At 38.7% G+C, this 16,323-nt stretch overlaps 1 protein-coding gene across 1 annotated transcript; it reads left to right on the plus strand.

Annotated features, from left to right (window-relative positions):
* The first annotated feature begins 200 nt into the window (after nucleotides 1–200).
* ankrd52b (ankyrin repeat domain 52b) lies at nucleotides 201–15,619 on the plus strand. Its single transcript, XM_004545022.5, has 28 exons — nucleotides 201–348; nucleotides 1,395–1,478; nucleotides 1,601–1,679; nucleotides 1,827–1,897; nucleotides 1,989–2,189; nucleotides 2,469–2,556; nucleotides 3,187–3,329; nucleotides 4,691–4,903; nucleotides 4,996–5,074; nucleotides 5,187–5,301; nucleotides 5,458–5,540; nucleotides 5,643–5,754; nucleotides 6,170–6,238; nucleotides 6,313–6,453; nucleotides 6,936–6,992; nucleotides 7,288–7,399; nucleotides 7,494–7,565; nucleotides 7,667–7,868; nucleotides 8,060–8,147; nucleotides 10,751–10,868; nucleotides 10,997–11,216; nucleotides 11,405–11,492; nucleotides 11,591–11,674; nucleotides 12,057–12,202; nucleotides 12,438–12,520; nucleotides 12,845–12,927; nucleotides 13,405–13,496; nucleotides 13,598–15,619. The coding sequence occupies exons 1-28, from the start codon at nucleotides 322–324 to the stop codon at nucleotides 13,786–13,788; spliced, it is 3,141 nt and encodes a 1,046-aa protein (XP_004545079.3). The 5' UTR covers nucleotides 201–321; the 3' UTR covers nucleotides 13,789–15,619.
* Nucleotides 15,620–16,323: the final 704 nt, after the last annotated feature.

The raw sequence follows: 16,323 nt of genomic DNA on the forward strand, positions 1-16,323 counted from the left end.
GCATATTGCATATTTAGCTTAAACTAAAATTACATAAATACATCGTATTTTTTATGTTTATAAAAAAATACGAGAACAAATATCTGACCAAAATTTACATTACTAACATTACTACTATTAACATTACGTCAAAGACAGCCAAAGAAAAAAAAAACACTTAAATCACGTTTCTTTAACTTTTCTCGCGATGTTCTGGGAGCTTTGCTGTATACAATCCCAGCTGCTATCTAAGCTAAAGCTAAATTAGCTGCTACTTATTGATTGCAATGTAGTCAAGTTCACACCAAGTATCAGTGAAGGGGCTTCACGGGTGGTTGGGATATGGAGTTAAGAAATATCAAGGACCAGGTAGTAAATACAGCTTTTTCTGAACTTAACATTAAATAACCTGTCGGTTCTCACAACTGCAATCAGCTGGCTAGTCATGTTAGCGGCGTGACGAGCAAAGTTTTCTGCAAGGATGGCTAATGTCACAGACTCCTCACCCCGTAAAGATACATGTAGTTTAAGCTGGAGTTTCTGTAGAGTTAGATGTCTAATGCATTAATTTTGCAATGTACTTAGAAACTGTATCATTATGATCATTGGTATTCCTGTAAATACAGTTGAAAACCCACAAAAATTATTGTAAATATACATTTCACATATATTTGTCGTTTGTACAGTGGTTAGATTTGATTAGTCCACACTTAATTATGTGCCACTGCATTCTGAATATTCCCAGTAGGAAGAAAATGGATGTGTGGGTGGACGTGCTTGAGACAGTTCAGTTTCTTTTTCTTTAGTGACATGTGACAAATTAAAATGCTTGTTGTTTTTTCTTCGGTTGTCTTTGAAGCAGGCTTCATAAGTCTAATTATACTTTTTACGAAAGTCAACTGAGTCATTGTAATCTTTCCTGTACAGTGCATAACAAATTTATTACACCAACTGTCATAAAAACAAGAAAACACAGATATAGTTTTAGAAATCTGTCAAAATAATTATGTAGTTGGTCATTAGGCAGATAAACTGAATTCACATTTTTCTACCTAAATTTGAGCCTGCACATTTATCTGAGAAGCCAGATAGGTCATTCAACAAGTAAAACAAATTTTTCCATTTTGGAATAACTTAATTAATAATTAAATTAAATAACTTTAATTTGGTATCTTAATCAAAAACTAATGATGTGCTTTACAATTTTTTCAGCTTTTTTGTAAAAAAGTAAATTTGAAACTTTGTGGGTAACCACATTACTTATATTTTAGCGTTAAAAATATAGCTTTGATGAAAGAGGTTGTGCATGTATGTATTTATGTCCCTGTAGTTTTTGATTTTCATGTTGAATTGGTCCTATATGTATATGTCTACAAAAAAGTTGTTTGATTTACCTGTACTAATTTTTCTTTCAGTCCCCATTGGTCCAGGCCATATTCAGCCGGAACACAGAAGATGTGACATTTTTACTGAACCACAAAGAAGATGTCAACTCACTGGTAGTGTTACTCAGTTTTAATTCAGGAGTTGTGTTACAAATTACAACATGCTGAAGGCTACTTGCGATTGCACATTAAATTTGTATTTAGACTATAATTTTATATATATTTTTAAATCTCAGGACCAAGAACAAAGCACACCACTACATGCTGCTGCTTATATGGGCGATGTCATTGTTATGGACCTACTTATTAGTTCAGGTAAAAGACAAAAAAAATTGTGTGGTTGTAAGAACAAAATATTTGTTGTAATGACTGATATAAATTAGTCGTATGCAAAAGAACTGTAATACCTCAAAACTGCACAAGCAATAAAACCTAGTTTTGCTTTTTTGTGCTCTCTTACAGGTGCAAATGTCAACGCCAAGGACCAGGGGTTGCTGACTCCTTTACACCGAGCAGCTGCCTCAAGAAATGAAGTAAATTACTATTGTCAAATGGATTTTAAAAAGTCAGTGACAGTTAGCTCTTAATGTTAGACTTATCCTTTTATTTTGTTTTTCCTGTCAGAGGGCTGTGGAGCTATTGCTGAAACACAAAGTAGAGGTTAATGCACGGGACAAGTTCTGGCATACACCCCTGCACATGGCAGCTGCAAACTGGGCTACAGGTTGTGCCAAAGTCCTGATACCACATGTTTGCAGCCTGGATGTAACTGACAAGGCAGGAAGGACACCGCTACATCATGCAGCGCACAGTGGTCATGGGGAGGTAAGCTGAAGAGTCTTCTTACTGACGTTTAACTATTTTAAAACTATTAAAAGCTATCTTTTTATTTGGTGTTTTTTAATAGGTAACATTTATGATATTTTATATTATTATATATAACATTTTACATTGATTTCCATTAGGAAAGTGAATGATACGTTTCTGGGGTTTGGGTAATTGTTGCAGCACGTTTAAAAAAAATTACCTGTTAGGTTGTATTCATCAGCATAGATGAGTTTACATAGATGAAGTGGCTACATCCTGATATTGTGCCTTTAACAGATGGTGAACGTGTTCCTGCGTAAAGGTGCAAATGCATGTGCCAAGGACAAGAAGGAAAGGCAAGCAGTCCACTGGGCTGCATCCCTCGGTGAGTAGAGACGCTCCTAACAGACACAAATGTATCTTGAATGTAATTTTCTTTTATGAGTTTTAAAGAATAACAGAAGTCTTCTAGTAACTAACAGTATGTACAAACTGGAAGGGATTGGCCTTGACCTTAACAGTGGGATGCTTTTGGGATAAAATAACACTTTCTGTTGTCATCACCAGTGTATGTTTTGTGCTTGGCTGAAAACACAATTGTAAGTGTGCAAGAGTCCTTTAACAGAAAGGAGAGGTCAGAGGTTTAAATGTGAGATATTTTAAATCTTTATACAGTAGTTTCTATATGTTGACAATACACACCACACTTGTAACAATCATAGTTTCTAAGTTACAAGTCTTTCTGTCAACTTTCGACCAGTAAATTATTCAGTTGACCTTGAAGTTTTATCAGAATTCATTCAAAACTTTTCTTGTTTATAGACAAGATAACACACATGCATTCAAATGCTACCAAACACATAACCAGTGTATTCAAATGAGACCAGCTGTTGGCCAGACTGTGTTCCGTTTAATCCAGCTGTGTAACTAGCAAGTGTTGAGATGTACTAGCGTCACAAATATTTGTAGTAAATATGAATCTCTCGCTCTTGTTTTTTTCTTTTTTTTTTCTAAGGACATTTGGAGGTTGTGAAGCTGCTGTTGTCTCACAGTGGAGATGTGATGTGCAAAGACAAGCGTGGTTACACTCCACTCCACGTTGCAGCTGCCGGCGGACATTTAGACGTAGTCAAATATCTGCTGAGACTGGGGGTGGAGGTAAAGTCTACTGTGGTTGGGATACATTGCTTTTCCCACAATATATCCTCCGAAGAACCGAAGACAAAAAAGTATCTTTCAGTTTAACTTTTTGTTGTGATTTGCTGCTTCTTTGGCGCTAAAAGAGGCCATGAGATGTCAATGAAAAGCCCAGGATGTCCTCTGTTCAGCACATCAGGACTTAGTAGGTTAGCTTAAATAAATCAAAAGATAATCAAAACAAATTTCCATTACAGAGGAATAAAAGAATAAGCTGGATCTCAGGAGGATATAGTTGGTATTTTTTTAATGTTTGGTTTATTATGTGCAGGACAAAAAGTTTTAAATATGTTTAAGCTTTCTGCTGAGTTTCTTTTTCAGAATTAAGATATTGAGACACTTTCTGCTCAATTTTAAACCCCAAACCAGACAGTCAGTGGTAATAAATGGTTTGATAAAAGGTGAGGCATAAATAACTTGTGTTGTGTGGAGCTCCAGGATTGGCTTTATGTTGTTTTCCAGGCTGTACCAACACTTATGCTGCTGCATTGTGAGTGAATCCAAAATAGATGCATAAATTCAGTACTTGCCCCCTTCCTGATTTCCTTTTTTTTTCTTTGCACATATGTCACACTTACATGTTTCAGATCATCAAATTTTTTAATTAGACAGAATTAAACAGAAATAACCAAGGTAAATACAAAATGTAGTTTTTAAATAATGATTTCATTTATGAAGAAACAAAAAACTATTCAAACCTACCTGGCCCTGTTTGAAAAAGTTAATGCCCGCCCTTGTTGCACTATGAAATAACTGAATAATCATGTTTTTTTGGAAAGCTGAGTTCAAGTTCATTACTGCACCCAGACCTAATTAGTGCCAGACCCACTGAATCAAGTCACTTAAATGGAACCTGTCTCACAAAGTGAAACAGGCTAAAAGATCTCAAAAAGAAAGGCATCATGCAGCGAGCTAAAGAAACTCAACAACTGATGACAAGTCTGGAAAGAGTTAACATTTCCATTTTTAGCCATTTATAAATGGCTGTAATAGTGTTTTTCACACAGGGCCAAGTAGATTTGGATACCTTTTCCGCTTAATAAATTAAATCATAATTTAAAGACTGCAGTTTGTATTTACTCAGGTTATCTGTCTAATATTACATTTTTTGATGATCTGAAATATGAAATCTGGAAGGGGGCAAATACTTCTTTACATTTTTTATTTCTTTTTTAAAACCTCACATATAATGATCTACGTCAGCCGCCCACTGATATAATCTGCAGTATTTCTTGGGCATATGGCTCTTGTTATTTACAGCAAACTGTTTTATACTCCATTGGTTTATGTATTTGTCTATATATTTTGATATCTGCTTCCAGATTGATGAGCCCAACATTTTTGGGAACACAGCGCTCCACATGGCCTGTCACACAGGGCAAGACACTGTGGCCACTGAACTGGTGAACAGTGGCGCCAGCATCAACCAACCCAACTACAACGGCAACACACCATTACATCTGGCAGCTGCCTCCTCCAGCGGGGTGTTGTGTCTTGAGCTCCTAGTCAACAATGGTGCTGATGTCAGCGTACAGGTTAAAAGGATGATAAATAAGAAAATAATCATCTATTGGTTGAGGGGTAATTGGCTGGAAGACTGAATGTTTTCTTTTTGTCTAATAAACAGAATAAGAAAGACATGAGCCCTTTACATATGGCTGCAATGCACGGACGCTTCACTGGCTCGCAGATTCTCATCCAAAATGGTAACAAAGTGCAAAATTTGGTGTAATGTGACTGATAATGAAAAGGGTTCTTAAAATATCTAAGCTCGAGAGACACCTATCCACGCATTTTTTTTCCCTCCCACTTACACAGGGGGAGAGATCGATTGTGTTGACAGTAATGGAAACGCTCCTCTTCATGTTGCTGCCAGACATGGTCAGGAGCTGCTGGTCAGTACTCTGCTGACAAACGGTGCTGATAAAGGCAGGTAGGTCTGTGAGTCATTGATCAGTTGTATAAAATGTATTCAAAATTATGACATCCTTGCCTCCTCGCAACCCCCTTGCAGTGACTCTGTCGCTGTCAAGTAGCTTTCCAACTTGGCACATACTTACCAAACGTAACAATGTCATCATCTCTGCAGACAGGGAATTAATGGGATGCTTCCACTGCATTTGGCGGCGCTCTACGGCTTTCCAGACTGTTGTCGCAAGTTACTGTCTAACGGTGAGAATCTGTTTTGAGTCACCCCGTTTCAGAATCACATTTCTTTCTTGTTACATTTTAATTACTAACACCAGCTCGTTTCTGTTGTTCGTCTTTGTTCAGGCCAGTTTTACAACATGGCGCCAATGCTGACGAATGACCAAAGTGTGGGGTTCGACATAAACATGTTAGATGATCATGGAAGGACGTGCCTGCATGCAGCTGCATCTGGAGGGTGAGTGGTGCAGACTCTAAGTAAATGCTTTTAATAGCTGGCACAATTTTGTCCTCGTGCACTTGTAAATAGAAGTCTGAATTATAAGTGCATCCATGTATGACAAGTATTATTAGTCATCAGTAGCTGTGTAAATTTCAGAACATAGTAATGTTGTGAATTTTCTGTGTTGTTCAGCCACAACACAGAGGTCAGTCGGCGATACACTACGAATGTCAAAGGAGGGTAAAACTATTGTAAAGATCGTAATGCCAATTATTTGTTGTGTTGTTTTCCGAGTCATAAGGTTTGAGGCAGAAATAAATCAACAGAAAATGAGCTTAAATGATAAACTTCAGAAATATTTGTGAGCTATGCACTGCACTTGTGAGACACTTGGTTCTCAGTTGAAGTCTTTATTTTTTTTATTTTGCAGGAATGTCGAGTGTGTTAATTTGCTGTTAAGCAGCGGTGCTGAGCTGGATATAAAAGACAATTTGGGAAGGTAAGCAGTCCTGAATGGCTGGAGGTAAGAACTGAACTTTGGTGTTACCTGATGTGTCCTGTTTTGCTTTGCAGATCTCCTCTGCACTACGCTGCAGCAAATGGGAACAGCCAGTGCACCATCTCCCTGGTGAGAGCTGGTGCAGATGTCAATGAGCTGGATCTGACGGGCTGCAACCCCCTGCACTATGCTGCTGCTTCACACACCTTCTCTGGGTAAGAGTCTTTACTGACATTTTAAATTTGCACATTTCACTCAACAACATGAAAGCATGGATCCATCCTACCTTGTATAAATCGTTCAGGCTGCTGATGGTGGTGTAACGTGTGGCAGAATTTTCTTGACTCGCTTTGGACCATTTTGCACCAATTAATATTTTTTAAACACCACAGCCTACATGAGTATAGCTCCTGACGATGTTTACATTATACTCATCTTCTGATGGCTCCTTCCAGCAAGATAAAACAATCTGTGACAAAGCTTGAAATCTGGTTTCCTGAACATGACAATGAGTTCACTGCACTCAGACGACTTCCAGTAAAGCACCTTTGGAGTGTGGTGGAACGAGAGATGCTCACTGTGGATGTGCAGGCGACAAATCAGCAGCAACTGTGTGATGCTGTTATGGACCAATATGAGGAATGTTTCCGGCACTTTGTTGAAGTAGCTTAAAAAGTGCTCATCTTTTTTTCCACAGAGGGGGTCCAAACTCTGACTCAGACGTCAACGTGGAAAAGCAACATGAAGCCTCTCTGTAAGTCATATACGTCACATTTATATATTATACTGTTTGTGCTTTACCATGCAGAATCTAGAGTAATTATCATTTTAAATTAAAATTACACAGACAATTGGAGGTAGTTTGGGTAACTTTTAGTAATGTTCTTTATCAGGAATTATTTAAAGAGTTGATAGGAACAAAATCAGAGGACAGAAAAATGACTTTAATGGAACTTGACGTTAGTTCATAAAGACACAGACTTGTACATTAACGTACATTAAACTCTTGTAAAGTTTAAGTGTTGAGACTGTGAACTTGTTTCGTTCAGGTGTTTAGACTACTTGCTTGACAACGGGGCGAACCCAACTCTGAAGAACAGCAAGGGATACAGTGCCGTTCACTATGCAGCTGCTTATGGGAACAAACAGCATTTAGAGCTGGTCAGTGGTGTCTTCTCATTTTTCATTTAGTTCATACATTTTCTTTTTAACTGACTGCAATCTGGACCTATTTGGAATTCTGTTACTTTTCCAGCTCTTGGAAATTTCTTTCAACTGTCTTGAGGAGGCTGAAAGTAATGTTCCAGTCAGCCCTTTGCACTTAGCTGTGAGTATAAAGTAAAAACCTTGAAAATTATGCAACTAGCAGAGGTCCTGCTAGTTTACATGCTTTCAACTGTATTGTCTTCATGCATTTTGTCACTGCAGGCATATTTTGGCCACTGTGAAGCTCTGCGTTTGCTTTGTGAGACATTAGTGAGTCTGGATGTGCGGGACATTGAAGGCCAAACTGCCCTCCACCTCGCTGCTCAGAAGGGCTTCTCCCCATGTGTAGAAGTACTGTTGAAACATCAAGCCTCCTACACACTGAAGGAGCACAAGCACAAGTGGACAGCTCTTCACACTGCAGGTGTGTGCATCTCAGTACATATTTGTGCCCATACAATAATGCTTAAGTGTGTTTATCTTGTATTTTTTAGTGCCCCATTGATGGATTTGGGTTGATTTTGTTCTGAAAGTAAACAATGCAGCTTTTTGGTTAAGATTTGTTTTTTCTTTTAAACTTATGTTTTTATCTTTGTGTCCCTTCTGCTCGAGCAGCTGCTGAGGGCCAAGTGGACTGTATCCTCCTGTTAGTTAACATGGAACAAAGTGCTGACATCATTGACAGCCCAGACACACAGGGACAGTGAGTCACTTTGCATCTTTTAATTTGTGTTCGGTGTATTTATTTATTTATTAGTCACGTAAACATGGTTATTTGTGGGCGATTTTAATTATTTATTGTGACATGACACTTATAAAGTAAATAGTCTTCAGCAGTGTGTGTCATGGTCCAACCAGATTAAATTTTCATTAAACTGATACTGATTGCGTGATAACAAGGTAAGCGCAGAAAGGAACAGATTTTATCAGGCATTAAAGCAACGGTTGTGTATATTGATAATAAATTGTCTTTTAAGGTAGTAAAATAAAATAAGAAGATAAACAATTAAGTATTGAACATCTACGAGAAACCGCAAAAGGATGCAAATAACCATGAGGGATTTATGCTTCTGTGAAAAGCTGAAGCAAAAGTCATCGTGTCATGCAGTCTGAGGCTATTGTGATTGGCCTGTTTCTTACCGTCGATTCCTCCTGTGCATTTCTGGCTACTTTTTTGCAAAAACTACTGGAACATATGTGAGGGAATGTAAAAAGAAGTGAAAAACTCGAGTGTCAAATATGATTAGCTTTCGTTGAAAAAACAAAAAACCACGGGAACACAATGTGTCTGAGTGTGTTCGCTCAGACACCATATGAGCGAAAATAACTTGAAACACAACTTTCTTTCTTTTTTTTTATTTTTATAAAGCTCTGACTTGTATTATGAGTATGAGTCTGTGGTCTGAAAGAGAGTCCTGTAACTCTGTCTGCAAAATATAGTATATAATGACCAATGTTGGGCAATTAATTATATAGTTACTTCTTCAAAAAAGTTACTGAGTTTTGCAAACAGCAAAGTTTTTTTTGCAGCTGTTTACCTAAAAATGCTGCCAAGGCATTTTTTTTTAAAATAAACATTTCAAACTATTTACAGAACAATCAGCTGTTCTGCATCAAATCTGATGCCACACAAATGATTTGTGCCACTCCAAAAAATTATTTCTATCCACTATAATAAAAAGGAGAACAACAGGCTGATACCTGCAGGCCTGACAACAGGAGATGTATCACTTCTGTAACACCTGTAGCACTCAGCAGTCGCCTCATTGTTCTGTTGTTTTTCTGGCGTTGTTTTCGCTCACAGGCGGAGAGCGCTTTCAAGCATTTTCCTTATAAGATGCCGTTTTTACTGTTTCTTCCCGCAGTAAATATAAACAACGATAGTATTCAGGAAGAAAACCAAACATTGCAGATAATATTTATCATAACTCTGGTTTTACGTGGCCTATCAACACAATTTAAAAACTGGTGTAAAGTCCACACTTTTTCCGTCAATTGTTCTGTCAGTCCTGCTCACATCTCCAATGGTTGTACACGTCATTAACGTGGCTTCACTCCTCATCAGCCGCTTTGCTAGCTAAAACACCGGTGTCGGCACATAAGGATGCTGTCATAGCCTGTCAACGACGTTGATTAGCTGCGTATATACGAATGTGAATCGCGTTATTGGCTGGACTATGGGATAAGGTGGTATCGTTGTAATCCCATACTGGAGCAGCCAGTCACTCACTGACTAACACTGCAAAACAGAATTGTTAAAGTATTAATTTCATTTCAGGTTAGATTTTTTTTTGTGCGCAACGCAGATTTTCTGTGCGCAGAGACCGTGCCAGCAGTGCGCAATTGCGCACGTGCGCAGCTTAGAGGGAACATTGATCCCCACAAGGAGTGAAGACCTGTGAGGAGAAAATAGTCCCAGTATTGTGTTAGTTTTTATTGGGCTGGCACTGATTATAAAACAGCCTCTTAGGTTCTACAAAGATTCACCACATGAGTCTTAGGCTACGTTCACACTGCAGGTCTCAATGCTCAATTCCAATTTTTTGATCAAATACGATATTTTTGTCTGCTTGTTCACACTACAAATAAAATGCGACAGCAAACGCGCTCTAGTGTGAACCCTCAAAGTGGCCGCATGCGCAAAAGAAGACGTCACACACAACGCGCTCTGTTTAGACCCAGAGCAAACTATATTGTTTGACTCATGGCCGTTAATATAAAGACTTCGGACTTTACGTTTCCCAATTTTTGCTTTAAGTTATTTTGTTATTTACATAATAATGTAAATAACCTAATAATTATCCTTATTGCTGTTTTAGAGGAGCGGTGTTTCAAAGGATAGTTGCAGATTTCTGTCAGAATCTGCAGATTATACAGTATAAATAAAATGTTCATGTTTCTCCAACGTTGTCTTCCCAACAGTTTCACTGACATCTACACTGGATGGCCAGGAAGCGTTCACGATGTCTTCTCGGGCGCTTCTCCGGAGCTGATAATTGGCGCCTTGTCTTGTGTCAGTGACGTAAAAGACGGATTTAATGCGACTTGACCGTTCAAACAGCAGTCGCTTTCTAAAACATCGGATATGTATCGGATTCAGTACCACATACGAAAGTGACCCAGATCAGATTTGAAAATATCGGATTTGTGCCGTTCACACTGTCATACCATGATCGGATTTGGGTCGCATAGGGTCAAAAAAATGGGATTTGATGCGCTTTCGCCTGCAGTGTGAACGTAGCCTAAATCAGCAGATAGTTGAAGTGACAGAATCATGCCTACAACTGAATTCTGCTTGTTGTACAGGACGGCTCTCATGCTGGCAGCTCTCGGTTGCCACACCGACTGTGTCCACATACTGCTGGAGAAAAATGCAAAGCCTGATGCTGCAGACAAACAAGGCTTCACTGCTTTACACCGAGCTGTGAGTGTGTGCATGTCGCACGTCACTTCTTTTCATTGCACTCAATAATTATTGCAAATAGAAGATTATACCTTTACCACCACCCTCGTGCCTCCTGTCACATGATATCTTGTGTACTCATCCTGCAGGTCATAATGGGCAGTGAGGAGTGTGTGTCTGCTCTGCTGGAACATGGAGCTTCTGCTCTGTGCCGAGACTCTAGGGGGAGGACCCCGCTGCACCTCGCAGCATCCTGTGGTCACACGGAGCTGCTCCGCTCTTTGCTAAAGGCTGCAAAGAAAGCTGACCCTCTGGACTCCATGCTGGACTACAAAGGCTACACACCCACTCACTGGGCTGCCTACCATGGTGAGACATCAGAGCAGCACTTCATGTCAAATGAGCAGTTTATAATTAAGCCGTTTTAACACAATAGACCTGCCTGTTCATACATCATTTTTGTGTATCATGAGACACTGCGTTTTATTGTGCATTAAGTCATTTAAATAAAAATGTAAACATCAATTATGTCTCTATTTGTTTCCAACCTTTCTTAGGTCATGACGGATGTTTATGCATTTTACTTGAAAACAAACTTTTTAGCATCCGGGAAGGAAGTCTCTTCACCCCATTGCACTGTGCTCTGTGAGTTATTATGTGCGCACACATGCTTTTTAGAAGTCAGCTTAAATAAATTTAGTGTAGTTCTTCACATTTTAAACACCTCTGTTTGCCACATGCAGAGTTAAAGGGCACGAAGCTGCAGCAGACCTTCTAGTGAAGACTTTTGGCCCTCAAATTGTCAGCATTAGTGACGCCAAAGGAAGGTAGGTAACTTTCATTCAGACGGTTTCATACAACACAGCCAGCAGGTGTCAGTAAAGTTAATGTAATAGTTTTAGGTTTATTTTACATGTGGCATACATTTCCCAGCAGTCATAATACACTGCTCATATTATTTTTTATGATTGCTACTCATTTAAAAGTGGCCTAATTTGAAATGTACAGTGTGATTTATTTATTTTTTCTCTATATTACATAAACAGGCTCTACTCGGGCTACTACTAAAGCTACAAGTTATTTTGTATGATTCGGTTTTAATGGATTTTTTTGCATCACCTTTCCCAAACTGGACAGTGTTTTCTCCTTCGTGGGCTGTGAACATTTCTGCTCATCTAGTATTTTGATGTGTTCCTTGCTTGAGTTCAGGACCCCACTGCATGCTGCTGCATATTCAGGGAACGTTGCTGGGCTGCAGCTGGTTCTGGCCCAGGGAGCACAGGTTAATGCTGTGGACCACTGTGGATGCTCTGCTCTGATGGTTGCTGCTGCCTGTGGACAGACCAGAGCTGTTGGTATGTGTGAAACAAGGAAGTCCTTTGAAATGTTTTTGTTTCTTTCTGCACCTGGAAACCTTTAAAAACTATCTAGACTATTTAGAGCTGGAGAGCTTCTTTTCTCACATCCCTCAGTGATGGTTTCTTTTAATAAACCACTTTGTTCCACTGTTGCACTGTCATGTGAAAACACCAACCAACAGCTTGAGGTGTAGTAGTCTGGGTTTGTTGATGTTTACTTCCTGTATTTCAGAGTTCTTGCTGAACAAGGCGACCCCAGACCTGACCCTGGTGGATTTCAATAACAACACAGCCCTTCACTTAGCCTGCAGCAAGGTCCCATACACACAAACAAATGGGTGCACTAAATGCATGCAGTGTCACACAAATAGTTGCATGAGTGTAGCAGGAGATCAGTTTAACATCCGTCACAGAAGGTGATTAGAAATGTAATGCATGAAAATCAAGTTTAATATGTATCATAACTGTTGTTTGTCGGCCTGTCTGGAGTATAATTCTGATTTAATTTGAACTAATTCTAATAGTAGTTTTTCTTATATGAAACCTGCATATGCATGGCTCATAATACTAAGTACTTGTTTTGAATTTCAGTGAATAAAGCGGATGGTTTTAACAACATTAACATGCTTTATTCTGCAGGGTCATGAGATGTGTGCCTTGTTAATCCTGGGAGAGATCACCGATTCCTCACTCATAAATGCAAGAAACAACGCTCTCCAAATGTGAGTTGTCTTGACGTAGCAGTCAGCTGATCTCCATAAACAGTTATCTGCAGAGACACAAGAAGGTTTCTGGTTTCTGTTTGTTGTCCAAGTATTATTGGCTGGCCACACTGGAAGCCCAGAAACATATAATCATGGTAAAAAGAAAATACACCTTCCCTGACAAAATAAAAAAATAGTCTTATCCTTAGCAGGTCTTCAAGCAGCAAAGTGCACTCTTACTGCTTCCAGGTGCTGCTAATCAAATAAAATTGATTAACTGCTTCTCAGCAACCATGAGCAGCTCTATAAAAGGGAAGGTTTTGGCAGTTTTGCCAGTCTGGAGCATTCAGTTGTGTGTTAACACGATGTCATGCCTTGTTCTGCAGACAAAGAGAAAATGTGACAAATCTGAATGTCTGTTCTGAAAAACATAAATCTCACTGTAGTTTAATCTGTCCTCAGTGCACTGTAGTCAGACCTTTTATTCTCATGCAGGCCGCTTCACATTGCAGCAAGGAAAGGTCTGGCGACTGTTGTGCAGGTGTTACTGAGCAGAGGAGCAGCAGTCATGGCTGTAGATGAGGAAGGTAGGTTGGGATTATATTTCTGTGATAAGAATACCAAAGCAGGTATGTTCAACCTGCGGAGGATTGTGTGGGTTACTGATTTGCCTTTTTATCCTCTGCAGGCCACACGCCAGCTCTGGCCTGTGCCCCGAACAAAAACGTAGCAGAGTGTCTGGCCCTCATCCTTTCCACCATGAAGCCTTTCCCTCCCAGAGAGGCTGGTCCTAACACAGCCTCCCACTTCAGCCCCATCCTGAAGAACTGCACTATCGCTGCCTCCTGCGGGGCCAGTGGAAACCTGTGCCATGCCTGAGCACAGGACCAAATTCACACTGTCAGTCAGTGTTAGCCTGTAAGCCACTTTTGTGACAAAAATGCAGCTTCATCCCAGCGTAACCCAAAGTCACCATGAACACCTGTGGTCATGCATAGCTTTTTGTCTCTCGTGTCATGGCATTTCTATACATGACAGCATATGCTTGCTCGCCAGTAGCATAAAACCTAGTCTTACTCTAATATTAGCTTTCACATTATTCTCTCTATTAAGAGTGTAGTTATTTTAATGAAGTACTAATCTTTAGATATGAATGGAAGGTTTAAAATAAGCACACAACACAAGCCTCCCCACCTGAACCTCATCCACTATCAGTATTTACTTTTATTTAAGCAACATAATCTCAAAACTCCATGTTTGTCTTCAGTTGATACGAGTGCACAGATGCTCAGGTGTTTAGTGTCTGTGTGTGTGCGTGTGTGTTTGGCTTAGTTTTCATATTACTAGATGCTGCTTCTAAATATAAATATTTTAATATATCTAACAGGTGCTGTAAACCTTTTATGCAATTAATAGCACTATTTTCTTATCCTACGCACGGTGTAGCAAACACTACACTGATAAAAAGCCACCTATTATTCTGATATTATCATGATTTAAAACTTCAGTTAGCCTACCAGCCATAAGCATGTTTATAGTTTAAATGAGAATTTAACAACTTTAGTGTATATAGCACTCTTAAAATGAAGTTAACCTTGAAAATCCCAAATTATTGGATTAACCTCAGGTCAGTGTGTACTGTAATCCCGGTGCAATAACAAGCACTGCTCAGACTGGATGTTACATACTCGTATAAACTATGAGTAAAGTATATCAGTTCAATAATCCAGACAGAGAAATGTCAAATAAATAATCAACGCATTAGTTGCTGTGAACACTTTAAATACATTTAAAAAATTTCACAAGGCTTTAAATGTCGAGTAGAAATGGTAATTGTTGAATTAATTTCGAGTCCCAAAGCATCTTTGAATTATTTTTTCTCATAAACGTTTAAAGACCCAAAGATGATTATAATCTATCACAAACACACACATTTGAGAAGTTGGAATTAACAGATACCCAGCTTGTTTTTTTGTTTGTTTTAATGACATGCTGTATTATCAAAATTCGTGTTTGATTTAATCAGTAAAGCATGAACAGTTAGGTGAGTTATAAGGGGTTTTGTTTTTTTCTATACAAGATCTCAGTGGGGAAGAAACCCAGAGTCACAGCACGTGTTCAGGAGCTAGCGTTGATCTGTTCCTGTTAAACATTTGCAAACTTTTGTCATTGTTATAAAGAAAATTGGTGACGACAAATTAATTTAGATACATAAAATTATCTGTGCTGCTACAAACAAGCCTCACTGCCTCTCTCTTTAAAGATCAAACTTTTTATAAATAGTGTTGTGCATCAAATGTTTGCCTTTTTTTTTTAAGTCGAAGTCAAAGGCCAGACCTGCAGCTCAGCTGATGCCATTTATCCAAAAGATATTTTCTTCCTAGTTATAGCCGCTGTGTTTTCTTAAAATGCCTTTAAACTATTTGCACTCTGACATCAAAGTTTACAATTTAATGAGGGCATCTTTCCTAGGGTTATGGTGTTGTGTTTGGAGAAAAAAATAGGGAGAAAAAAATCTGTTAGGCATTTCTAAACACAATGTGTAATGAAATGTTGTGAATAACTTCAGGAATTTCCCTGTTGCAGCGTTTCATGTGAGCAAACTGTGTCTTCCGTACAAGTTACTCAAATTTGAGGATGTCACAGCTTGAAAGTGTGGTTTGGTTGTGGCTGGCATTCATAATAGGCCGGAATAAATGAATCACCACCATCTGAAGAAGTCTTGCTGTCTTTATTTTATTATTTCAAAATCTTATTAGAGTTTGATAAACGGAAGCACCGATCTGGGCTCATCGTCTTGTCTGCACCCTTGTGTTCTTCCTTAGAGATGATGCCCGCTGTGTAAGGAAACAGATTTTTGTGCTGGCTCGATTCATTTTTGTCAACGAAACTTTGAATACATCAGATTAGATTTATATGAAAATCTTTTTAATTTTGGTTTTCAGTTCAGTTAGTTTCTTGAATGAATTTGCTTGTTACCCTTTTATTGTATTAAATATTACTTTTAGTTTTGTTTATTTGTTATAGCCTGATCTTTAGCTAATCTGGAGCTGTGTGTTACACTATTCCTCTCTCACACCAACCCTCTAAATGGTCTCCATGAATCTTGTATTTAGAGCCAAAATTTGAAATTTGTGATTAAGTCGAAATGTTATGATACCTAGTGGGACATTTTGAGGTAACTCAAAATTTTGACCTGTGGATGGCCAAAAAAAACCAAAAGTGGGGGAAACACGCTTCCTTCATTTCCTGGATTATTTATTTTATTTTATAGGACTAAATTGTTCAAAGAAAAATCGTTTTGGTTTAGCTTTTGTTATTATTACTACTACATTAACTTTGGTGTAAATCACTACAGTCTGCTCTTATAGTGTTCCACCTGGTGCCTGGAGGTCGATAAAAATCGCAGCACGT

The sequence above is a fragment of the Maylandia zebra genome, linkage group LG5 (genome assembly GCF_041146795.1).
Source record: "Maylandia zebra isolate NMK-2024a linkage group LG5, Mzebra_GT3a, whole genome shotgun sequence".
In the NCBI taxonomy this organism is placed as follows: Eukaryota; Metazoa; Chordata; class Actinopteri; order Cichliformes; family Cichlidae; genus Maylandia; species Maylandia zebra.

Excerpts from the sequence above, each read along its gene's own strand:
- ankrd52b (XM_004545022.5), top strand. The coding sequence starts at position 322 with ATGGAGTTAAGAAATATCAAGGACCAG. Across the intron at positions 5,541-5,642 it reads TCGCAAGTTACTGTCTAACG|GCCAGTTTTACAACATGGCG; the intron begins GTGAGAATCTGT and ends GTCTTTGTTCAG. Across the intron at positions 7,400-7,493 it reads ACAAACAGCATTTAGAGCTG|CTCTTGGAAATTTCTTTCAA; the intron begins GTCAGTGGTGTC and ends TTACTTTTCCAG.